This window comes from Trachemys scripta, chromosome 5 (genome assembly GCF_013100865.1).
Source record: "Trachemys scripta elegans isolate TJP31775 chromosome 5, CAS_Tse_1.0, whole genome shotgun sequence".
In the NCBI taxonomy this organism is placed as follows: Eukaryota; Metazoa; Chordata; order Testudines; family Emydidae; genus Trachemys; species Trachemys scripta.
Genome location: NC_048302.1, coordinates 37,779,270 through 37,805,863, shown reverse-complemented (window position 1 = coordinate 37,805,863; position 26,594 = coordinate 37,779,270). Strand labels below are relative to the sequence as shown.

Sequence of the window (26,594 nt, the reverse complement as noted above, 5' to 3'; positions counted from 1 at the left end):
GACAGCTGTACTGCCCCACTGCAGGGAAAGCACACGGCAGACCCCCTGCTGCACCACTGTCCGCATCCCAGTCCCTCCGCGGCTCCTCTGCCCTTCCTTCTTCAGTCCTCGCCGCGCTCTGTTATGGAGCCGATTCTGCAGGCAGGTGAGGGCGGCGGCTTCAGGGTTGTCACTGCGCCTGCTCGGCCTTCTCTCTCGGGCATGCGCCTGAATGAGGGAGCGTGTTTCGGAGCCGGGCTGTGTGCAGCGGCGCGTGCCCGCGGCGGCTCCCGGCGCGCGCTGTTAGACGTGGCAGTTCACTGGGCGGCCGCGAGCGGAGAGGAGCCGGGATCCACGCGCCGGAGACAGCTGCTGTGTGACCGGCCCGAGCGTGCGAGCCAGAGAGACACGGGGGAGGGGGGCTGCACACAGTGCACAGGTAATGGAAACCTGGTTCAGTCGTGGGGAGCAGGGTGCGTTATATGCACACAGCAAGGGGGTGCATCCTATATACTCCCTGTTAGGGAGCAGCAGGGGCTGCGTCCTATATACACAGCATTGGGGGGCTTGCAGGGTGGTGTACATCCTATGTGTACAGCTTGGGGGGTGCGGCATAAGGGTGCACCCTTAATACACACCAGCTGGGGCTTGGTGGTGCAGCCTATATGCACATAACTTGGAGTACAACGTGGGGTGTGTCTTATATGAGCAGCACTGGAAACTTGGGGAAGGAGTAGATACTATCTCTATACACAGTATTGGGAGTACATGGGGGGTGCATATACAGAACTGGAGACCTGGGGGAAGAGTACATCATATATATACAGTGTCGGGGTTTGCTCTAAACACAGAGTTGGAGTATTGTGAGGGACTTGAATCCTGTATGCACAGTATTGGGGAGCAGCAGAGTGGAGTGCATTATACACACATCCCAGGGTGAGAGGTATGCATCCCGCACTGGAGAGCAATGGGATGGGGTGTATCCAATATACTAGGTAACAGTGCGATCAGGGGAACATGCACCCTACATGCACAGAACTAAGGGGGAGCCCAGGTGAACATGTATATTCTACATGAGTAATTCAGGTGGGAGACCAGTGGAGGAATGTCTCTCATACACAGTATTATTAAGGGGAAAATGCACAGTACAGTAAAAATGTTTTCACCCCTGAGCTCAGTCATCACTGCTTTCAGCTTGGATTGTTCTCTGGCTTTCTAGTGTATAGTATGCAAAAATTGTACCAATTGTCTAAGTTTGTAAGGTGCTAGGGGCAGGGACCCTGGCTCCCTCTATGTATTGTGCAACACCAAACACACTAGCACTTAAATAATAAAAATAACAACCAACTCCCTTGCATAGGGGTGAGTGTGTTTTTATATTGTAGGTATAAGTCCCTGATCTTATAGTGGCACCTGTGTGGATGGGCCTATGTGCTTTTCCAGAGCCACACTGATTTCAGTGGAACTCTGCATGGGCACAGCAATTATCCTGAATGGACACAGCTGCAGGATTGCAACCTAGCTGACTACTGATGTCATTTGAATAAGTGAAGTGTTAGGGAGGGTTTTGGGAAAGACATAATGATAAGAGAACAGAGGAAATAAAACTTTTTTCTATTTATATTTATATGTAGATATATCAATAGAGAAACTTGTGAAAAGGACACCACATGCAATAGAAGACCCCTGGTTTAAGAGGCGATCTTAAAATTTCCTGTGTAGTTTCCTGTACAGTTTTGTATATCTCTAATTAAAAGTCCAGCCTTAACTAGTGGATCATTTGATGCTGGTATCTTGGGTAGTGTTTTGGAGCAGGTTTCACTGTGTGTTCTGTATATATGTATATCTGTGTCTGAGGGGGGTTATTTCTGATGCATATGAAATACAGTACAAGATGAGTCAGATTAGTAAATTGGCATTATGTTTATGTTTGAGAGTCCCCCTCCTTCTTACACAATATCTCTCTTTTTTTTTTTTTTTTTTTAATGTGTGGAAAGTTTGACGTGGCAAGTTGTTTTGGGTTTTTTTTGGTGACTGAGTAGTGGAGGAAGTTGTTTCCCTTGAATACTGTCAGGGCTAAGAAAGGTGTTGGCTGCTGAAACCTTCTTAGAGTGAAGATTTCTCTCTTCCTACATTTAGTGCTGACTGTTAGGTAAATCTATTCTAGAGTGACCAAAGCTCATGTTGCCACGTCTCTCTCTGCTGGGGGAAAAAAAAAGTACTACTGGCAACAAAGCACGCTCTAGGCTTTCTCTTTTTTCAAGCTTTACCTTAGTAGCTAAGGAACAAATGACAGCTCTGTCATCTTATCTGTTTGGAACTGCTGAATATCTTAAACAAAATATCTTAACAAAAATATCTTAAACAATTGGGGAATCTTGTGTATAGGAGAATTGTGAGCATTCACCATAGGACTGGGTGTAAGGAGATCTGGGACTTGTTCCTGGTTTAGCCACTAATTTCCTGTCTAACCTGGGAAGGACACTTAGGCAACATTTTCCAGGAGTGCCCATTAATTTGGGGTGCCTTATTTTGTGTGTGTGTGTATGTGTGCACAACTTAAGGCCCCTTGGGTGCTGAGTACTCTCAGCTCTCCTTGATTTCATTTGGGGTTTTGGATGCTCAGTATCTCCGAACAGTCAGTCTCACGTTGGTTACCAAAAATCAGTGGATTTTATTTTTTTCAAATTTTGATTCAGGGGATTCTCTGGTTTGGTTTCTTCACTCTGTAAAAAAGGGATAATGATAATTAACTAACAGGGCTGGGTAAGTAAACAATTTTAATATTTGTAAAACATTTTCACATCCCCTAGTGAAAGGTGCTATGTAAATACAAAGTAGCGTTATGAAATGTGGTAGTCTAGCTCAATGCACTATGCTTCAGAGTTTATAATATTCATCTTAATTTTTAGCCCTACCCAGGGAAAAGCACTGCTTTTCTTGTCTTGAAAATAAGACCTTCCTGTAACAAACAAATGCCCAAAGTGTTATTACAAGTGAGATCAAGGTTTCAAACAGAATGAAACGAAATTCCTGGCATCAGAAGGTCTAAAGTCACATGTGGGTGTTGGTTTTTGTTTCTCTTTAAATCAAATGCTAATAAAACAGTGGGGGTGGAAGAAGGGGAGAGTGGCAGCTGAAGTTGCCCTGTGGGAAGGGGGTAGCAACTTCTTGTCTGTTGAAACACTTTTATGCATTTGCTAGAAGGATCCATGTTCTGATGATGATGAGCAAGTTTGTCTGGGCAATCAATGGAAAAGAAGATTGGGTCTGTCAAAGTAAAAAGCAGAAAGATAAAGGAAAGCAGGGGTTAGGTAGCTAGCTGGTTGGCTGGCTGGGATCTGTAAAGGCTAACTGGAGGGAGCCTGCCCAGCCAGCCATCAGCTGTGAATATGAACCTGGGATTGGTTAGGAAGCAGGTCTCCTGTACCCTGTTGTGTTTACTGAGCCTCCATGCCCCATTGTCCAGCCTGCCTCCCTGTGACCAGAGGTGGGGAGGTCTGTAAGGAGCAGAGCTGGGTAGCAGGGAGTCAGGTTGAGTAATGGGGTTAGGAAGGCACTGATAACTGAAGTAGCTGGTGTTGACATACTTGCCGGCTTCTCTTGGAGTAATAAAAATGACTGGGACAAAGAAAGCGAATAACTTTTTGTTCTGCTTAAATCTGAAAGGGGTCCAACGCCTGAGCTGTGGTGCTAATGCAGATGGGTGAGACATTCTGGATTTGCAGTTATAGAGATTAATTCATCCGTGCACTGTAGGCCCTTTGCTCCAGCTAAACCAGCATGAAAGGACCTTGAATCATCCCTCACTACTGGGAATATGCCCGGTTCAGGAGGCTCAATGCACAACTGGCTCTGTGCCTCTCTCCTCTTCTGCAAGACACCCTGGTGCAAGAGGTGTATTGGGGTAGGACGAGTAGTTGCTGGAGTGGTCCTGCCCCATCCTGATTCTGCTTTTCTTGCATTTCCTCTGTATCTGTGGGATCTGTGGTGTTTGGGAAGCGGACCCACAGTCTATTCTTTGGGGGCAAACGCAGGCCATTCTCTCCCCCTCCTAATAGAACAGTGTAAGGAGTTTTCTTCCACAGAGATCACCCCCCAAAAAAACAAACTCCAACTCTGTAATCTTTTCCCCTGGGATGGAGTGACTATGTCCAGATAAATTTAGTGATTTGTTCAAGTTCACACAGTAAGGCTGTGGAAGAGATGGGAACAAAATTGTTCTCTTCTCGACTCGGAGTTTGTGTTGCCTTAAGGTTTTCATGCATCCCTTTTAGTAACAAAAATGTTAGTCGCGTAGGATGCTATGGAGTAAGTGTTGATGGAAATCTTTCCTTTACAGACTCGTAAGGAAGATTCCCATTTGGAATGAGAATAGTATCGGAATGAGCCAACAAGGTTATGTTGCAACACCTCCATATTCCCAATCCCAACCGGGTATTGGAGGTTTTTCTACAGGCTTTGGACCACCTACTTCTTCACCTCTTTATGGGCATTATGGCGACCCAAACCAATCATACTCGGCACCTCAGTCAGGTAAGGCAATACTAGCGTACTGTGTGCTCAGGGCCTGATTCTTAATTGTCTTGCATCTCATCTAATCATTTACACCAGTGCAAAATGCTCCGTCTTGATTTAGTGCAAATGATAAGACAATATGCAGAGCAACAAAGAGGCCTTTCATGTATACTTACACGGCATGTGAATTTTGCTTTGCAGGGAACAGTAAGTAGTAGTTGTGTTTGGATACCAGAGTGATAAGAAATGCCTAATATATGCAGAGAGAAGGAAAGAGTTAAAAATCTTTTCTGAAAACAAAGAGAGGTATGTTCTAAGCTAACCTCTTTGATGGGAGGTGGCCACTTCAGAAATGAGCTGTTTTCTGCTGTAGGATCAATAATTGATTAAAAAGATTAATGAGAGCCTAACCGGGATCTAGACTGTAACATCCAGTTGGTACTTTACTCAGTATTGTACTCACTGAGTTTGTTTTTTCTGTGGTGGGGTTGGTTAAAAAGAGGAAAACATAGGCCAACTATCTGATCATATATGAGCCAATTGGCTTCTAATAGGGAAAATAACCTGACTAGTTTTTATAGACTGGATGGAAAGTTGCTCATTATATCTCAGAATGATATGTCTACTGATTAATACACGGTAATTGACAGACATCAGATAAAGCAAAGCAGGACAGCTGCAGTCAATATTTGTACATACACACGTCAGGATACAAAACTCAAAAAAAGATTGCCAAACTGAGGCTCCAGATTTTTTTAGAAAGTAGAGTATGTGATTGAACTTGCATAGGGTTGATGCAAGAAAATGACCAAAGATTTATAATGGCAACCTATAGAAGACCTGTTTCTCTACTCACTGACCTGTATATATCAGGTGTAATTTCAATTAAGTTAAAGGAGTATATACTGGAGAGAAAAATCAGGGTAGTAGCCTTTAACCAAAGAGTAAGGCTTAAAAAAGTGGGGAGGAAAACTTAACAACATTGATGGGCAGGTTACTGAGTCTGCAAAGGGAAATGACATACAAGTTTTGGCCAACATAAGAACGGCCATACTGGGTCAGACCAAAGGTCCATCAAGACCAGTATTTTGTCCCCTGACAGTGGCCAATGGCAAGTGCCCCAAAGGGAATGAACAGACAGATTATCATCAAGTGATCTATGCCTTGTCACCCAATCCCAGCTTCTGGCAAACAGAGGCTAGGGACACCATTCCTGCCCATCCTGGCTAATAGCCATTGATGGACCTATCATCCATGAATCTATCTAGCTCCCTTTTGAACCCCATTATAGTATTGGCCTTCACAACACCCTCTGGCAAGGAGTTCCAGAGGTTGACAGTGCGTTGCGTGAAAAAATAGTTCCTTGTGTTTGTTTTAAACCTGCTACCCATAGGTGCTGATTCTGTGGGTGCTCCGGGGCTAGAGCACCCACAGGGAAAAATTGGTGGGTGCTCAGCATCCACCGGCAGCTCACTGCCCTCCCGCCCAGCTCACCTCCGCTTACGCTCCGCCTCCTCCCCTGAGCATGCCGCATGCCCGCTTTTTCCCCCTAGCTCCCAGCGCTTGCACCGCGAAACAGCTATTTCGCACGGCTGGGAGGGAGGGGAGAGGAGGGGGAAGGCGGCGCGCTTAGGCAAGAGGCGGGGCCGGGGCAGGGATTTGGGGAAGGGGTTGGAATGGGGGCGGGGTAGGGGCAGGGACAGGGAAAGGGTAAAGTTGGAGCAGGGCCTGGGGTGGGGGGCGCAAGCACCCACCGGCGCTGGGGTAAGTTGATGCCTATGCTGCTACCCATTAATTTCATTTGGTGGCCCCTTGTTCTTGTATTATGAGAAGGAGTAAATAACACTTCCTTATTTACTTTCTCTACACCACTCACGATTTTATAGACCTCTATCATATCCCTCCTTAGTCGTCTCTTTTCCAAACTGAAAAATCCCGGTCTTATTCCTCTCTCCTCATACGGAAGCCGTTCTATACCCCTAATCATTTTTGTTGCCTTTTTCTGAAGCTTTTCCAATTCCAATATATCTTTTTTGAGATGGGGCGACCACATCTGCACGCAGTATTCAAGTTGTGGGTGTACCATGGATTTAAATAGAGGCAATATGATATTTTCTGTCTTATTATCTATCCCTTTCTTGATGATTCTCAACATTCTGTTCGCTTTTTTGACTGCCGCTGCACTTTGAGTAGATGTTTTCAGAGAACTATCCACAATGACTCCAAGATCTTTCTTGAGTGGTAACAGCTAATTTTGATCCCGTCATTGTATATGCATACTTGGGATTATGTTTTCCAATGTGCATTACTTTGCATTTATCAACATTAAATGTCATCTACCATTTTGTTGCCCAGTCACCCAGTTTTATGAGATCCTTTTTATAGTTCTTTGCAGTTTGCTTGGGACGTAACTATCTTGAGCAGTTTTGTATCATCTGCAAATTTTGCCACCTCACTGTTTACCCCTTTTTCCAGATTGTTTCTGAATATGTTAAATAGGACTGGGCCCAGTACAGATCCCTGGGGATCAGAACATCAGAGAGGCAGGGAGAGCACATATTAAAATAGAAAAGATGTTTGAGCTGTTTTTCAAGTCATTTATAGAAGGACGTATAAGAGAGGACTATAAGAAGATGAAAACTTAGATTAAGATTTACATTTTTCAGATATTAAGCAGGATCAACAGCTAATTAGAAGGCTGATTTCTTCATATTGCGCAAGATTGTATACGTAGTTTGTTGAATAGCCTGTCTACTTTTCTTGTTCTCATGAAATGAGTGACAGGAACAAATTCAGCCTAGAGTGAGGAGCCAGGACTCTTTATCAAATGCAATGCAATCTTTATACCAAGACTGAGTTTGGCCAAATGAAAATGAGAATTTTTTTTATTTGGAATATTCAGAAAGGAGAGTACCAAAGTTGGTAGCCATCCAAACTTTAAGGAAAGTTAACCTAAAAGAGAAATAATCCAAGAAACACTGATTGGAACATTAATTGCATTACATTATTGTTCTTTATAAATTGTAATCTCCGTACAGTTGGTCAGCAGTGTGGATTTCTCAATGTTTAAGTAACACTCCTACTGAAGTATCAAAGGGGTAGCCGAGTTAGTCTGGATCTGTAAAAGAAGCAAAGAGTCCTGTGGCACCTTATAGACTAACAGACATATTGGAGTATGAGCAGTCCCTACGTAAAAGGATAAATGGACACAAATCAGATATTAGGAATGGCAATATACAAAAATCTGTAGGAGAACACTTCAACCTCCCTGGACACACACTAGCAGATTTAAAGGTAGCTAACCTGCAACAAAAAAAATTCAGGACCAGACTTCAAAGAGAAACTGCTGAGCTTCAGTTCATCTGCAAATTTGACACCATCAGCTCAAGATTAAACAAAGACTGTGAATGGCTAGCCAACTACAAAAGCAGTTTCTCCTCCCTTGGTGTTCACACCTCAACTGCTAGAAGAGGGCCTCAACCTCCCTGATTGAACTAACCTCGTTATCTCTAGCCTGACTCACTCTTGCTTGCATATTTATACCTGCCCCTGGAAATTTCCACTACATGCATTCGAAGAAGTGGGTATTCACCAATGAAAGCTCATGCTCCAATACGTCTGTTAGTCTATAAGGTGCCACAGGACTCTACTCCTACTGAAGGGATACTGGGTATAGGTGAGCTGGCATTCTTAGGATAAGCCTGTGTTGTGAAGCTCTTTCAGTTTTTCTGAAAAGCACTGTCTTACTGAGGGAAACTTAACCATCGGTGTTTCTTCTTATTAAAAGCTTAATGAGGAGGCTAGGAATTCCCAAATAAGCTTTCAGTATAAAAGTGCACAGGTACTTTCCTGCACTAGTTCAGAGGCTCTCTTTCCTAGCTCTTAATTTTTTTTCTCCTCTTTCTCTTCCCTACCTTTCTCACTTCAGGATCTTTTTCACCTTCCTACTCTGTTTTTTTTCTTTCCTTTCCTACACAATCTCTTTGGGTATGTCTACACTACGGGATTATTCCGATCTTACAGAAACCAGTTTTTGGCAACAGGTTGTATAAAGTTGAATGTATGCGGCCACACTAAGCACGTTAATTCGGTGTACGTCCATGTACCGGGGCTAGTGTTGATTTCCGGAGCATTGCACGGTGGGTAACTATCCCATAGTTCCAGCAGTCTCTTCCGCCCATTGGAATTCTGGGTTGAGATCCCAATGCCTGATGGGACCAAAAACATTGTCGCGGGTGGTTCTGGGTACATCCTCCCTCTCCCTCCGGGAAAGCAGCGGCAGACAACCGTTTCGCACCTTTTTCCTGGGTGAACAGTGCAGGCGCCATACCGCGGCAAGCATGGAGCCCGCTCAGCTCAAGACAGCAGTCATGAACATTGTAAACACCTTGCGCGTTATCATGCAGTTTATGCTGAACCAGAACCTGCAAAACCAGGCGACGAGGAGTAGGCAACGGCAGCGCGGTGACGAGAGTGATGAGGACATGGACATGAAATTCTATTAAACAGCGGGCACTGGCGCTTTGAAGATCATGCTGTTAATGGGGCAGGTTCATGCCGTGGAACGCCGATTCTGGGCCCGGGAAACAAGCACAGACTGGTGGGACCGCATAGTGTTGCAGGTGTGGGACGATTCCCAGTGGCTGCGAAACTTTCGCATGCATAAGGGCACTTTCATGGAACTTTGTGACTTGCATTCCCTTGCCCTGAAGCGCCAGAATACCAAGATGAGAGCAGCCCTCACAGTTGAGAAGGGAGTGGCGATAGCCCTTTGGAAGCTTGCAACACCAGACAGCTACCGGTCAGTCAGGAATCAATTTGGAGTGGGCAAATCTACTGTGGGGGCTGCTGTGATGCAAGTAGCCAAAGCAATCACTGAGCTGCTGCTACCAAAGGTAGTGACTCTGGGAAACATGCAGGTCATAGAGGATGGTTTTGCTGCAATGGGATTCCCTAACTGTGGTGGGGCGATAGATGGAACCCATATCCCTATCTTGGCATCGGAGCACCAGGGCAGCCAGTATGTAAACCGCAAGGGGTACTTTTCAGTGGTGCTGCAAGCACTGGTGGATGACAATGGACGTTTCACTAACATCAACGTGGGATGGCCGGGAAGGGTTCATGGCGCTCGCGTCTTCAGGAACACTAATCTGTTTAAACGGTTGCAGCAAGGGACTTACTTCCCAGACCAGAAAATAACTGTTGGGGATGTTGAAATGCCTATAGTTATCCTTGGGGACCCAGCCTACCCCTTAATGCCATGGCTGATGAAGCCATACACAGGCAGCCTGGACAGTAGTCAGGACCTGTTCAACTACAGGCTGAGCAAGTGCAGAATGGTGGTAGAATGTGCATTTGGACGTTTAAAAGGTCGCTGGCGCACTTTACGGACTCGCTCAGACCTCAGCCAAACCAATATTCCAATTGTTATTGCTGCTTGCTGTGTGGTCCACAATCTCTGTGAGAGTAAGGGGGAGACCTTTATGGCAGGGTGGGAGGCTGAGGCAAATTGCCTGGCTGCTGATTACGCGCAGCCAGACACCAGGGTGATTAGAAGAGCACACCAGGAAGCACTACGCACCAGAGAAGCTTTGAAAACCAGTTTTGTGACTGGCCAGGCTACCATGTGAACGTTCTGTTTGTTTCTCCTTGATGAAAACCCACCCCCTTGATTGACTCATTCTCTGTAAGCAACCCACCCTCCCTCTTCGATCCCAGCTTGCTTTCAAAGGAAATAAAGTAACTATCATTTAAAAATCATGCATTCTTTATTAATTGATTGTAAAAAGAGGGAAAGAACTGACAAGGTAGCCTGGGTGGGGTTTGGGAGGAGGATAGGAGGGAAGGAAAAGACCACTAAAAGAGTTCAAAGTAATGACAGCCTTTTGGTTGGGCTGTCCACTGGGGTGGAGTGGGAGGGTGCATGGAGTCCCCCCCCACCCCATGTTACATGTCTGGGTGAGGAGGCTATGGAACATGGTGAGGGGGGAGGGAGGTTGTACAGCGGCAGCAGCAGCACTGTCTGCTCCTGCTGCCGTTCCTGAAGCTCCACCAGACGCCGGAGCATGTCCATTTGATCATGCAACAGCCCCAGCGTTGCAGCCTGCCACCTCTCATCTCAAGCGTCCCTCATGGCCTCATGTTCACTGGCATCTTTCCTGTACTTTGCTACCGTGTCCTTCCACTCATTCAGATGAGCTCTTTCATTGCGGGTGGATTCCATGATTTCGGAGAACATTTCGTCTCGCGTCCTCTTTTTTCGACACCTTATCTGAGAGAGCCTTCAGGATGGAGGAGGGAGGCTTGAAAAATTTGCAGCTGCGGGAGGGAGGGGAAAAAAGGGAGAGAAGTATTTAAAAAGATACATTTTACAGAACAATGCTTATACTCTTTCACGGTGAACAACACTATTCACATTACATAGCACGTGTGATTTCGGTACAAGGTCACATTTTGCATCTTAATATTGAGTGCCTGCGGCTTTGGCGTTAGAGAGCACAAACGCAGGTCTGGGCAACAGAATTCGGCTTGCATGTGGCCATGGTAAGCCGTTGTCTTTCGGCTTCTTCAGCTTTCCTACAAGCAGCGCCCTCCTTTCCCACATACCAAGCAAAGCCCGTTGAGTGCAGCGATTTTCCTGTTAACGTGCAGCAACAGAAACCAAACTAACCCCCCCCCATCCAATTCTCTGGGATGATCGCTTTATCCTTCCCCCCGCTGCGTGGCTGGTATCAGGGAAGACCCCCCCCCTTTCCCTTCCCCCCCCCTCCCCGCTTGGCTAACTGCAGGGAAGGATTTCTTTTCAGCCACAGGAACCTCTGTCCCCTTAATTAAATTCCCATATTTCNCATCCAATTCTCTGGGATGATCACTTTATCCCTCCCCCCACCGCGTGGCTGGTATCAGGGAAGATCCACCCCCCCACCTCCCCGCTTGGCTAACTGCAGGGAAGGATTTCTTTTCAGCCACAGGAACCTCTGTCCCCTTAATTAAATTCCCATATTTCAACCAGGTTACCATGAACGATATCAGTCTCCTGAGGATAACACAGCGAGATAAAGAACGGATGTTGCTTGAATGCCAGCAAACACTGGGACTATACGCTGCCAGGCTTTGTCATGCAGTGATACCAGATTACTTGCTACTAGCATGGCGTGGTCAAGTGTCCTACCATGGAGGACGGAATAAGGCTGCACTGCCAAGAAACCTTGTGGAAAGGCTTTTGGAGTACCTCCAGGAGAGCTTCATGGAGATGTCCCTGGAGGATTTCCGCTCCATCCCCAGACATGTTAACAGACTTTTCCAGTATGCATCCCAAGTCCTCAGGGCTAATTAATCATTAAAAAACACTTGCTTTTAAACCATGTTTTATATTTACAAAGGTACACTCACTGGAGGTCCCTTCCATGGCCTCATTGTCTGGGTGTTGGGAGGGTGCTTCAGTCAGGCTAGAAGAAGATCCTAGCTGTTGAGGAGAACGGAGTGCTGTGTGCTCTCCGCAAGCTCGTCGTCCTCCTCTTCCCCATCTGCAGAATCCTCAGGCATGGCTGAGATTACCCCCGCCTTGGAATCCACGGTCAGAGGTGGGGTAGTGGTGGCAGCCTCCCCTAGAATTGCATGCAGCTCAGCCTAGAAGCCGCATGTCTGCGGCTCTGACCCGGAGCGACCGTTTGCCTCCTTTGTTTTTTGTTAGGCTTGTCTGATCTCCTTAACTTTCACGCAGCACTGTAGTGAGTCCCTATTGGGGCCTCTCTCCATCATGCCCTTGGAGATTTTTTCAAATGTTTTGGCATTTCGTCTTTTGGAACGTAGTTCTGCTAGCACTGAATCTGCTCCCCATATAGCGATCCGATCCAGTACCTCCCGTTCGGTCCATACTGGTCCTCTTTTTCGATTCTCGGACTGCGTGGTTACCTGTGCTGATGAGCTCTGAATGGTCACCTGTGCTCTGCACACTGGGCAAATAGGAAATGTAATTCAAAAGTTCGCGGGGCTTTTCCTGTCTACCTGGCCAATGCATCCGAGTTCAGATTGCTGTCCAGAGAGGTCATAATGGTGCACTGTGGGATAGCTCCCGAAGGCCAATACCGTCGAATTGCCGCCACACTAACCCTAATTCGAAATGGCAATACCGATTTCGGCGCTATTCCCCTCGTCAGGGAGGAGTACAGATATTGATATTAAGAGCCCTTTATATCGAAGTAAAGGGCTTCGTTGTGTGGACAGGTGCAGGGTTAATTTGGTTTAACGCTGCTAAATTCGAGATAAACTCCTAGTGTAGACCAGGCCTTTCCTTCTGTTTCTCCTTCTCCTCTTCTCCACATTTTTCCCCTTTGTTCCATTGTAGTAACTTTGGGACAAGCACCTGCTGCCAACCAAGAGGGGTAACGTGAGGGCCTGCAGCTGAGATTCAGCAACATAGAGTGCTGTCCTGGAGAGAGACAGCCAATGAGAGGGCAGCTTGAGTGAGGGGGCTCGGATTCTGCTGGAGAGGAGGTATTTAGAAGAAGGAGGCGAAAAGAGGCATCACTAATGTTAAAAGGGGATTTGCTGAGCAAGCTATATTAGAGGAAGCTGGACCTTGAAGGGCAGCATGCAAGGAGCCTGGCTGCAAGGGACATAGATCGTATGCCTGGTGACGCTGACCATTGGGACACTGATGGGGTTACAGTTTGGGAAGTTGGGGTGATCCTCCGGCTTGAGGAGCTGTCGTTTGTGGGTGAACCTGTTGGAAAGAGTTGTTGTCATCATGGTGCCAAAGCAAAGGAGCATCACAAGCCGGAGAGAGGAGAAGGCGGGCAGCTGGAGACGAAGCTGGACATTGAAGCCAGGGTGACGAGTTGTTGATTCCCTCTTGGAGTGACACAACGTATTGTTGAAAAAACTTTTTATTGTGATGGTAACTTAGTTTATTTTCCTAAGCAAGTATTTGATGTTACCTTATATTATTTATGTAATTTTATTATTTATATTATTGTTCCTGTCAAATTTCTGGATTTTATCCTTTATAAAGTTTAAAATTTAAGGTCACCACCATAGCCTAGCTGAGGCCTGGGTCGCTGTTTATAATCTGTGCTTGTTAGTATACATAAACTAGCATCCTTGAAAGCAATAAAGGAATGGGAAATGTTGAAAAAGAGAGGAAGGTGAGAAGGAAGTAATAAATGTTGAGCATTGTTGATGGATTTCTTTAATTAATTTCTGTGCCTGGCTCTGAATTCATCTAGTCTTGGCTATTGATATTGAAACTGTAATTCTTATATCTCTTGATTGTTGTGTTCCAGTGAGTCCCCGTTTAATGGATTTCATGCATTTTTATATCTATTATAAATATGTTTAAATGTGACTTATTTTAGGTATGTTGAAATCTAATGTGCCTTTTGGGTCCTCTGCTCCTGTTGGATCTCCACCTCCTGGCAGCCATCAGTATAGCCAGACTAACCTCCAGAATGGCCCCCGTTCAACTGGACATCAGCCACACAGGTGATTTTCAAGAAATAGCATGGATTAGATCTAACTTTTTCTTTATATGTTTTTTTCATAGCCGATCCATAGGTATTCAGCCATTTCTGACCCATCTAGCTTGGGGACTGTTCAATTTCCAGGTTTAGCTTTTAAGTGAGTTGACAGTAAATTTTGGGTCACAAGTTGCTTTGAAATGGTCAGCCAGTCTTCTGGGGATAGGAAAAAGGAGAAAGCATGCAAGAAGGCGTAGGTAAATTTTAGGGCTGTTGATTAATCACAGTTAACTCATGGGAGAATTTGATGTAAATCAGGAAGACTCGATTTAATCATGGATTTCTACATAAAAGTGCATTCTTGTTAGTTATAACCTTAATACATATTCTTCACTCAGAGATAGATGTAGGTTTCATTTGGAGAAGGTACACCCTATACATTTTTTAAGTAATTTATTTTGAAAACTTTTCAAAATAAGTTTTACAGTTATATCAGAAAACGAATGATTGAGTTATTTTATTTAACAAAGGTAATTGAAGCAGATATTGATGAAGTCATTGGGCGGTGAACTATCTCCAGTTCAACAGGTTAAGCATTAATATTTGGAGGATTTTCTTCCAAGCTGTATTAGGAGGAGAACATCACCAGACAGACATTTTAAATTGTTTTATTTAACTAAAACAACAATGCTGTGTATTCTGGATTGTTTTCTTCAACAGCAAACATAATATTTTAACTAAACAAGCATATGAATTTTTGAATTTAGTTAAACATTCAAGTTTTTTAAAATCAGGTTTGTTTTTGTTAAAATTGTTTTTAACTAAAATAGTAAAATGAAATATTTAAAAAACAAAACACAAAAATTAAATCGACCATATCAGCCAGGTCAACATGAGAAACTTAAAATATTGGCTTTTGCAGCTAACTTAGTTGTCTTCACCTTCATTTTTCTGTTTGTTCATAATCTGGAAAAGAAAAACAAGCTTTCCTGCTTTTTCTGGTCCCAAACGATTTCTCGGTTTGGAATTAATTAATCCAAAGGAAGAAAATATTCTTTCTACACTGGCAGAAGAAGCTACTGCTGTTAAAAGTGAGATTGTTACTTTAGCAGTCTCTGAATCCAACTGCTTGTGTGACTTCCACCAGTTCACTGGTGTGACTTTCTTTAAAACATCATCAGCAAACATACATTTCTTGAATGCTTCACCCTTGGCTCTGAAGTATATTATAGTTGGCATTATGGAGGGATGATTGCTGGATGTCCATGGCATAGGCAATTCCTCTTCTTCAGCAGTTAAGGTTTGACCCTGATACTGAGTATTGACACTATTTGCAAGAAGATGAGCTGGAGATGGTGCTTGTCCCATTCGTTGTTTTTAATGCTAGTAATTTAACTCCATCATTGCATATTTCTCTTTTTAAGATCTCACTCAGTTCCTTCCAAATTCAACAGCATCAGCAATAAAACAGCTATTTCCCTGCTTTTTGTTCAAGGCTACAGAAATAGACTTCAGGATACTCAGCATATGTTCAACATTTCTCTTAAGAACTTTGTTCAGAACTTTGGCTGTGACAGTGCCGTCTGTTTTTTCACGATTTTGTTCACAAACTGTCATAAGATTAGGCCAGTTCTTGATATAGTGATCAAAACAGTCCACTACTGAGTTCCATCGCACGTCTTGTGGGAGAGTTAGCTTGGTTCCTCCCACTTTTTTCAGAGCAGCTGCTGCAAAGTGGTTGTTACGGAAGTATTTTGCAATTTCAACATTAGCCTTTATTTCTGGAACACTAAAGTCTTTGGCTAGGAGGTGCATCAAATGAGCACTGCAATTGTATGTTATTAGCTTGGAACTCTCTTCTAAATTTCTTCTCATCTTCGATACATTTACAGCATTGTCCGTGACCAAGCTACATCCGAGACATTTGATTTTTTTTTTCACTGTTTGTTATAGCTTTTACTGCTACTTCTTGTAAGTATTCTACTGTGTGTGTATTTCCTAATGTATCAATTGTTTCTGTAAGGAAGACATTCCCTTCTTCTGTTGTCACACAAGCACATACAACAGGATCATTGTGGACACTGCGCCACCCATCAAGACTCAAGTTAACAATTTCACCCTCTAGACCTTTAGCACCTGCTCAATTTCTCTTTCATTCACTTTTTCCAGCAATTTGCATGCAACATCTGCTCTGTTGGGTGGACTGTATCCTGGTCTTAATGACTGAACCATGTTAATGAAGTGTGGGTTCTCAATCGTACATAAAGGAGAGTTTGCTGCATAAACAAACCAGGCAATTTTTTCATCAATTACATCTTTTTGTAATTTGCTGGTTCTCATCACAAACTTATCTATGGTTGTTCTTGGATGATGGAGATTTTTTTTTTCTTTTTGCTACAGGTGGCTATTTACTGTGGCTATGTGATGATATGACTGAAACACTATCATTCGCAGATAACTCTGAAACTATAGAAAATGATGGTGATCTTGAAGGTGGATAGTCTTCCGAATCCTGTATGTTGAGGATGGATTCTCCTAAACAAAATAAGTCAATTCAGTATTATTACCATAGTGCTCATTTAGTATTACTCATTGCATTCACTGACACTCAGTACTACTTTAAAGGTGAAATTGTAAAAGGAAGATCTGCCTATTTCAGCTATTTATTTTTTATCACAACTGCATCTAAAATGATAGTACTATAGAGTAACAACTATATTTTTTGCTCAAACATGAGAATTCAAGAATAGTCCAGAAGGATGACAAGAATTCCTTACAAAAGAAGTATGAAATAAAAATTTTTACCAACCTGAAGACCCTGCATGTTCTGACATGTTCCTTTCATCATCTTCAACGCAGCTTCCTCCTGAGAAGGAATGCTTCTCATGATGTTGTTTCATTCGGACAAACAGGTCTTGCATTTCTTTGTTACACTGTTTGCATTTTGCACACATCCCTGTCTTAGGTAGAGGAACTTCATTAAAATATTCCCAAGCTGGGTCTCTTTTACGGCTTGCTGCCATTATAGTTTTTCCCTTCTACTGAGAGACAAGTATGTTAGATCTCAAATCAATGAAGGCTACACTCAGAAAGACCTCAAGATTTCTGGAATATTCTGCTCAAACAGTTTCACTGTTGTTTCTACTGCCTGTCCCTCCCTTCTCACATTTATCTTCAGACTTCATCTCCTTGTCCAGATCTATTCCGCCCCAACAATCTTCTATTCATTGAACTTTTGGAAACTTTGCACTTTTAGAGAGAGGTAAGGGATTGACTCTGTGTACACAAATTTGCAGAGGGACAATAGGGTTGAGATCTGTTATTTCTCACTTCTATATATTATTTATTTAAAAACATTTTTGCTGTTAACAAGCATGTTCTCTCTGGAGACAGATTCACAGTTTGAAAATTGCAAAACTAAGCATCTCTGACTGAGCACTGAGTCCCATTGGGTAGATAGATTAAATAATCTGTACAGAAGCCCTGGAACCCCATAAGATTGGGTCCCTAATCCATGATCTATTGGAACTCATTTACAGAACTTTTCTTAAACATTACATGAATATATTGTCTCAGACTATAGAATTAGAATTTATAAAGTGAGCACTGTACACTTTGTATTCTGTCTTATAATTGAAATCAACATATTTGAAAATCTAGAAAACATCCAAAAATATTTCAATAAATGGTATTCTATTATTGTTTAACAGCATGATTAATCAGTTAATTTTTTTTAATTGCACTTAATTTTTTTAATCTCTTGAGAGCCCTAGTAAATTTACAAGTAAATTGGGAACTATTCTTCTATTCCCAACTTCTGTTTGGAACTATTTTTAAGGTGGAAGTATAGATTGCATAAACAACCCAAGATTATAGTTTAAAAATATTTATACTAAAAAAATTACAATTAAAAGCTTTATTGTAATAGCAATAATTTATTCACTGTACACATTAATATGCTACTGGTGCTGGGTTATTGGTATATTTAGGCGATTGAAGGCAATTGGCTTTTGTCCTTTTTCTTGCAATACATCCATGCTGGGCACCAATAGACTTCTCATGCTCATTATTGTATAATAGTGCATTCTGCTTTTCAGAGGAACAAGTCAGACCAGCTGTTTCAAATGAATCTTGTGCTCTGGAATGGCTATTGGGGTTAGAAGTGTAAATCTGATTCACTGGGGGAAAACACTGATCTTTGGATTCCTGGATCAAGTAACTATCTAATGTAGACTGAGGAATAATTTGGACCATGTGTTTCATACAACCTTTATGTAGGATATATTCCCTGAGTAGAGAATCACCTTTGACCTTTTTTTCTCTGTCTGATTAGAAATATAAAAATAGAAAGTGAACCAGCACTGAGAAAAGCTTTAGTATTATTACACTTTTTTGTCTCCTCTAGTTGGAGGAGACAAAGGCAACAAACAGGTGTTAGAAATACCGTCTGTTATAGAAATTACATTAATTTTCTGTATCTTTCTGTATCAAGTTTTCTTCTTATGACTAGAACCTCTTGGTTTGTCATATAATGATGAATGCATTACATCAGTTACCAGCTAATAGAGAGTAGAAGCTTGTGCATGTCTGTGCATCAATATTCAGTTTGCCTGCTTAGCAGTTTCTTTAAGCCAGCTTCCAACATCACAGACAAAACTCAACAGGATGCCCTAAAGATATAATGAGGCTTTCTCAAATTCTTGGAGGCTGGTGGCTGCCTTCTCTGTGATTTACTTTGGACAGGAAGGTTGATGTTTGGTGAGCTTTGCTAGATGTTTGGGGAAATTAGAGCGAAGAGAAAGGGTTACATGAAGGGGTAGAACAAGAAGAGTGTGAAATAAAGTAGGGAAAAGATAAAATGAAGATGGCAGAAGGGATAAAAAGGAGAATGTGGAGGAAGATAATGAAGAGAGATGAAGATGATGGAGAAAGTTGACCATAGAGTGGTTCAGTAGCATAATTCGTAGTTTGTATAGTTATAAATAAAAATGTGTATAGCTGCCTTAGAAAAAAACAAAAATATCTTGAATAAAATGGCTTCCAAGGAGTAACCAAAAAAAAAACAAAAACTGTATGGTAAGCTTCTAAATTCTTAGCTGTAACTATTTTTGGTTGCATGTTTTTTATTAATTTGGTGCTGTCTAGCAGCAATGTCTTAGAGATCAGTGAGTCAAACTACTAATGTCTTCACATTTCTATTTTAGTTGTCATCCAGATATATTTGTTAATAGTTTATTTTAAATAAAAATGTATTTGTGTGTGTTTTAATTAGATATCTAAATTAGGAAGTTTCAGTTATTGTTAGTATTGTGGTAGAATCTAGAGGCACCAGCTCATATTGAAGCCCCATTGTACCATGCCCAAACACTTTTAGTGAGAGTCAGTTCCTGCTCTGAATAGCTTGCGGTGTACCTAGACAAAGAATGGGAGGAGAATCAGGGACACAGACTAGCGAGGTGACTGACCTAATGTCTCACAGCAGGTCAGTGGTGATGCCAGAACTAGAACTTATACCAGTCCTGACTCCCAGTCCTTTACTTCATCTGCTGTGTGCTATGTACTATATCCTTATCCTATCCTTATGTACTGTAAATAGTCTCACATTAGAAAGAACTGGTATTGTAATTCAGGGCAAAATAGAACAAAATAGCAAGAAAACAAAGTTATATTTCACTTAAAGGAAAGAGAGGTCCCTTCATGTTTAGAGGTGAAGTATGGTCAGAACAGTGTAGAAGACCAGAACAGCACCCACTGCTTCCCACACGCAGGCTGTTCCTCCTTCCTCCACATACAAAGATTCTTCATCTCTCTCTCTCCCACAGCCTGATACACATACACACACACTCAAACTCTCCCCTTGTTAATACAGTAGGAATCTTCCTCATCCACCCAAAACTAAGGCTGTCCCCTCGTCCCACACAGGTGGAAAAGGGGTCAGATGATTTGACATTTGGGTTCAGAATTTCAAAAGAACTTCTAAAACTGCACCAGCAAAATCTTACATACAGCCCCCCTCAGGTTTAATTGCTTCTAACATGTAATTATGTGTGCAAATGAATACTTGCTCTCTGTATAGGTACACCGTTTCCTCTCTGTGCACTCTTCATTTCTATTGTAATAAAAATATACTTTGTGTGGGGACAGTCTGAGGAGACTTCTTTGTAATTTTGGCCCTTATTTTGGCCAGTGTCATTTGTGACACTTTCAGTGTCATTTGTGAGGAGATATTAGACTTTCTGGGTTGTGATTGGCTGAGATGAGTTATTTATATATATATTAAAAACATAAATTAATTTCTCTTTTCAGGTTTCAAGGCCCTTCACCTCACAACAATGCAGCAGCTTCCTATCCCCCGTATTGCCCTCAGTCACAGCCATCCTATCCAAATAGTGCATCCTCTTCATCCACAACACAACTGGCTAATCAGCTCAGCACCCTGCAGATAAATAACTATGGTAATGATTGCGTTATTTATCCATTTTTGTAAAATATGATGAAAGAGCCAACAATGTATCTATTTTGATTTTTTTAATATTGTTAAATAAGTCAAAAGTAAACTCTAGATTGCTCTTTGAGACCACCGTGTTGAGCATTGTTACTTACTCAGGTTCCTAAATGTCAGTCTCATCCTGCTCCTTCAAGTGTGTCTACCTTTAAATGTTCTTGTAAGAAGCATATAGGGCAGTAGTTTTCAACCTGTGTTCCACAGACTCCAGGGGGTCCACAGATTGTCTAAGATTTCCAAAGGGGACTGCACCTCCATTTGAACATTTTTAGGGGGTCTGCAAATGAAAAATGTTTGAAAACCAATGATATAGCCTGAAGATTTCAAAAGTGCTGAGTGCTAGCTTAACTGTGCTGTCATTAAAGGTAATAGTAAAATTCCCATTGACTTCTGTAGAAATAGAGTTAGGACAACACTATGAACTTTTAAAAATTCCACCTTACTGTTTATCAAGCATTCTTTGTGTTAGATATTTTCCATAATACTGCGTGTTAAATCAGCATGTCTTGGTATTTAATTGCTATTCCCACTAATGGATATTGAGACTAATTTTAGAAGCTTGTGTTTTTAAAGTTTGATTCGTCTTTGAAAGTGACTGTAAAAAACTTTTTTTTTTTTTTTTAACTCAACAGATGTGCTCCCTGGGTGTACTGAAAGTCATATCTGCTTACTTTAGAGTGTATTATGTCTTTACTCCCATTAACACTGTAGAATGAACACAGCTATGAGAGGAGTGAGCTGGACTCTATTCTTGCTTGCATAACATCATCAGAATTGTTAACAAAGTTCTACTTAAGGGCTTTATTGTGCCCTCATTTACAACTGTGCATCCATGCTAAAGACAACGGTGTTGCATAATTTGAAGACAGTTACATTGCATAGTTATAATGAAATCAGAATTTGGCCTGTAGAATCTTTTACCAATAATGGTGTTTGAGAATGAAAGAGCCCAGCTTGACTTTCAGATCCCGGGTGAATTTGTAGTGCTGCCAATTTGAGAAAAACTTTTTTTTTTTTTTTTTTTTTTTTTAATTTGTAAATCAAGAAAACTTGAACTGAAGTTACTGGGACACAATAATCATGGGACTTCTTTTGTCATTTTTTTACAGTTACTTTTCAGGGTTGACCCGCACTTTAGTTTGATGTACAAGTAATTAATAATGGGGTTGCATAATTCACTAGCATAGCAGTACACAGACTTAACTTCCAGTGATGTTTTTAATAATAACATCATAATAATAATAATCCTGCTTTTAAAAGACCTGTTTCTGAAAGCAGATAACATAGGCATGAATTTTATGACATTAGAAAGGTAATCAGGAGCTAAACCCTTTGTGCTTTTTACAGTAATAGCGCCATTTTGTAGGGAACCTCGGAGAGTCATTGTGCCAACCTCTGTGCTGGCTGGCAGGTTCCCATATGCATTCATTTTACTTGCACTGGAAGAGAGCGAGTGATATCCTTCTAGGCATATCTTTAAAAGTTTGATAATTTGATTTCTACAATAGCAACCAAAACCCCCCAAAACTTGAATGCAAAGTAGAACAAAATCTGTCAAAACAAATTAGTTGCTAAGGTCCACATTTTCACATGTTGGTGCCTATTCTCTTTTCACAAAACATCTGTGTGAAACATTTGGTTCTGCAAATTTTGGGTTTGTGCAAGGAGACAACTACATAGATGTGCAGTTTTCTAATATGGCATGCAAATGAAAGACTTTCATTTGCAAGCAAGCTGTGTGAGTGCCCAGAACTCACCACTTCCGTGTTGGAGACTGAACTCTGAGGGTTTGGGAAATATCTGTTGTAAAATCATTTTCTGGATGAAGTAGGGATCCAAGAAATTACCAAATAAGATTTCTAACTATGCTATGTTATGGTCATGATCCAAATTCTGTGGCCTTTCATCAAGCAAAACTTGGGTCATGGGGAGTTTTGCTCTATTTAGGAATGGAGAATTTGGCTCTATGACAATGAGAAAGTACATGTATTTTCTTACCTACTCAAGTTGATAAAGTTCCTCTGGAATGAGGATTATATTGGGATCATATAAGAAATACTGTGCTAATACAATTAGGGATCACATAATAATGAGAGGTTTCAGAGTAGCAGCCTTGTTAGTCTGTATTTGCAAAAAGAACAGGAGTACTTGTGGCACCTTAGAGACAAATAAATAAATAAAAAAATTTAATTTGTTAATTTATTTTATTTTATGCTCAAATAAATTTGTTAGTCTCTAAAGTGCCACAAGTACTCCTGTTCTTTTTGCTGATAATAATGAGAGTTATTTTATATTATGTTACTAAACCTGTTTTCAGCTGTACTGGAGCTACCAGTGGGTTCTTGTTGAAATATCAACTCTCACATTAGTTTTTGTGCTCTTTGACTCTGTTGCTTATGTCTTGCCCATTGTTCATAACCACAGTTACTGTTTCCCAGCTTCAGGAGGATCTTTCTGTTTTGATAGTACTTTGTTCTATTTCCAGCAAAGATTTGTTGGTTTTTGTGTGTGTTTTATTTTTTAATAGTAGAGTTTAAATTTAGTGTGTATGCAAACCTCTCATCGACTTCAATTGGTTGGTTCTGTAGACCTACTGAAAGTTAGAGAATGCAAACTTAGGGGCTGATCTCATTCATATCAGTTTGGAATTTATCATTGACTTGAATAAGAGCAGGACTGGGCTCCCATCTCTGTTTGTGTCTTTTGTTTTTTTGACCATCACCTGCATTGTTTAGAAGGATGAATGTATTAAAATTGAGATTGAGAACAACTACAAAGTGGTATGATACCAGATAAAACCTTCCAAATTGAGGACTAGATCCCTAGCTAGCATAAGTTCACCATTGTCTTTACTAGTTGCTGATTCCAATGAAATGAAACCAGTTATGCTAACTGAGGATCTTGCCCTCGGTTTGTGCAGTTAATCACAAAGATGGGTGCCTTTTAAAACATTCCTTAGTCTAACAGATTAAATTCACCCCGATGTATTGAGAGTGCAAATGCACAGTGATATTATGCCTGCTTTACACAGGGCTAGATTTGGTCCAGCATTTTTACGATACTTCTGAGAGATGTTTCAGACTAGTCAAAAAGCATTGATTTGTGTTACTGTTAATAGCATGCCTTTGAAAATGATTGTGTAGAAAATAGTTTTTTACCATTTCCCTCTCATTTAAATGTAGACCTTAAATACTCTTTAGTCTACTGAAGGTATAAGTTTTACACTGCTCTGTTTCTCCTACTTACGGTGTACTACTTCTGGCTGCCAGTCCTGGTGCTCCGTAAGTAGCACGTTCCTATGGGGAGCAATTTAATACACTGCACCTGGCGGCTCTCGCAGCCCCGTTGCCCAGAGTGCTGACGGTAGGCGAGCTGAGGCTGCGGGGGAGAGACTGGGCAGGATGGTCCCATGGGTCATATTTTGCCCACCTCTGCTTTAGAGGCACTATCAGTTTAAATTACAGTATTCATACATGGGCTGAAAATATATTAGCAACTAATAACATTAAATGGTTTAGTATGTTATCATTTTCAAATCGTTGGGTGTATAACAGTAATGTTCTTGCACAGGTCCTGGTGCTTCTCAGAGTTCTCTCATGCCTTCTGGGATTCCAACATCTTTTCAAGGTCCATGTCCTCCTCCACCACCACCAACACAGCAGCAAATGGCCTTGCCACCTGGATCTCAGATTTCTCCAGCACCAGCAAATAATCTGAATGGCGTTTGTACTCCACCCTCACTGCCTCCAATGGCTATGCAGGATGGGATTCCTGGATCTGTACCCCCAAATGCCAACTTGCAGCAACTTCCAGGACAACCCCCAGTGCCTGGGTATCATCCACAGCATGGTAAAGATGGACGTTTGGTTTCTTATTAAAAAACAAGCATTAAATATTGTGCATTAGAACTGCTGCCATCTCATGAGTAAAGCTGAAACTAAAGGTGTAGTTTCATTTTTGACACGTAGGGCCTAATCAGTCATGGGAGGCATTGCTGACTACACCACAGCAGCCACATGCAGGAGGGACTTTGGTACCCGTACATGTCATGCTTAATTTTAGGCTTATCCTTCAAACAATGAATCATGGATATAAAAGTGCAGGAGCTTTTAATTGCACTTGTAAAACTGTATCTACAAAAATAGAAGTCCGGTTAAGGCCTGATGCAAAATTCGGCTATATCACATTATAAAACTACTTTCTCTCCCTTTTTGTGGGAGGGGAGAAACTGAGCTGCAAAGTGTGGGGTTTTGGGGTTGTTGTTTTTTTTTTTTTTTTAAATATTCATAAATACTATTTAAGGGAGATTTTTCTCTTTCCATCTCCCCATCCTCTCCCACAAAGAAAGCACATTTTGCGGGAAGTGGGGAAATACACTATATTTTATTTCAGTAAGATATGTATGGCAAGATAAAATGCCCAGATATTAGATGGAACAATGTAAGAGCTTCATGACAGAGTTTTAACACTTTAAATTTGATGAATGGGCTTTTGTAATTCTGCAGCCAACTATGGCCCTCAGATGGCAGGCTCTCAGCTCTCTTATCCTGGTGCCTTTCCTGGGGGCCCAGGACAGCTTGCTGGTCCACAGCAGAGGAAGCTTGATCCTGACTCCATCCCAAGCCCCGTAAGTAATAGTGTATTTAGTTTCTAGTGAATGCTTTCATATTAGAATGTTACAAAGAACTATCAAAGCTAACTTTGTGTTTTTATGTTATGGGTTTTTTTAGACTTCTAAAATGTGCTGTGCCACATGGTTCATAGGATAAGTTCATAATGTAACATAATTCTTTAATTATGTGGTATTCTGTACTTAAAGGGGTTATATTGTCACTTTTAGATTAAGTGGCAGCCGTGTGTAGCTTTAGTGCCATTTTTGGAAAATATCCATGAATCTTATTAGAAAATTAGTGTAGACTTTCTACTCTAATTCATTGCTTTTTTTAATGTGACTTCTCCTCTGTAATATTACAGTATAGTTCCCTTCAGCAACACCTGATCTGTTCCCAGGGATTCATACACACAATTCTGCTTTGAGCAGGGGGTTGGACTAGATGACCTCCTGAGGTCCCTTCCAACCCTGATATTCTATGATTAATTACTACTCGCAAACTTTTCAAATAAACCACCATCTCCTGTTATTCCAGGAAGATCTAAAACTTTAATTGTATCTGAAATACTATCATTTGAACTAAATGCCCAGAGGATTGGAAAAATCATCCAAAGCATCAGTGGGGATCTGTACATGATGGACAATGAAGCAGTAGGATGTACAGGCCTATTCTATTGTTGAATTAAAATGGCTTTGGAAAAACTTTTCTACTATGTGCCTGATTTCCCCCCCCCCTTTCTTTTACACTGTTGAAGGTAGTGGAGTTATTCTTTATTTACATGTGTTTGAGTGAGATCAGAATCAAGCCCTACATATTAAGGAAAATGTACAACAAGTTTTGAACTGTATTTAATCTCTTGGCTGGTCATCTCCCCTGTTACAATAAATTATTTACTCAGCCACTAATTGCTAATAAGATTTCATACTCATCTAGAAATACTTTATGTTCAGAGACCTCTTTAACTATCCACTGTTACTGACAAGAGCCCTGTGGAGTTTCACCTTGCACAGCTAACTGGTCTGTTAGTTCCCCAATTTTATATATTATGTACTTACAGTTTTTACTATCCTTCCATAAAAAAGGAGCATCTATTCTTTGCTCTTTGACACTTCTTAATAATACAGCTATGCAAATGAACTACTTCAGGAGCTCCCCTCTGCCCTATCATTAATGTAACTCATAAGCCAGCAACTGAACACATTTCTCATCTTTTATGTTCTTCCGCCAGAATCATCCTAGACTCCCTTTGCTTGGGCAAGCCAACAAACTGAGGACAATATTGGACCAGAGGAGGGGGGGGGGAAAGGGGGGGGGGGAAAACAAGTTCCAAAGCTGAGGAGCCTTTGCTGAGGATATGCTGTTGGGTGACAGAGTGCAGCCCTGTGTTTGAGTGGGGCTCCAGCTCAGGCACCTATGCTGACCACAACTCTGAAAGTATGGCGAAAGAAGAGGCAGAAAAGTGACTGGCTGAAGAGCAGAGAAATATGGGAATCAAGATTAAAACTTGGAGTTTCCTGGTTC

The 26,594-nt window shown here is 41.7% G+C and overlaps 1 protein-coding gene across 1 annotated transcript in view; it reads left to right on the top strand.

Annotated features, from left to right (window-relative positions):
- Positions 1–269: 269 nt before the first annotated feature.
- The window catches only part of SEC24D (SEC24 homolog D, COPII coat complex component), a 96,693-nt gene continuing 70,368 nt past the window's right edge, over positions 270–26,594 (top strand). Inside the window, exons 1-6 of the mRNA XM_034772959.1 lie at positions 270–418; positions 4,322–4,515; positions 13,854–13,980; positions 20,262–20,410; positions 24,031–24,309; positions 24,966–25,087. Coding sequence (XP_034628850.1) covers positions 4,365–4,515; positions 13,854–13,980; positions 20,262–20,410; positions 24,031–24,309; positions 24,966–25,087 — 828 coding nt within the window. The 5' untranslated portion in view covers positions 270–418; positions 4,322–4,364. The remainder of the gene's footprint in view (positions 419–4,321; positions 4,516–13,853; positions 13,981–20,261; positions 20,411–24,030; positions 24,310–24,965; positions 25,088–26,594) is intronic.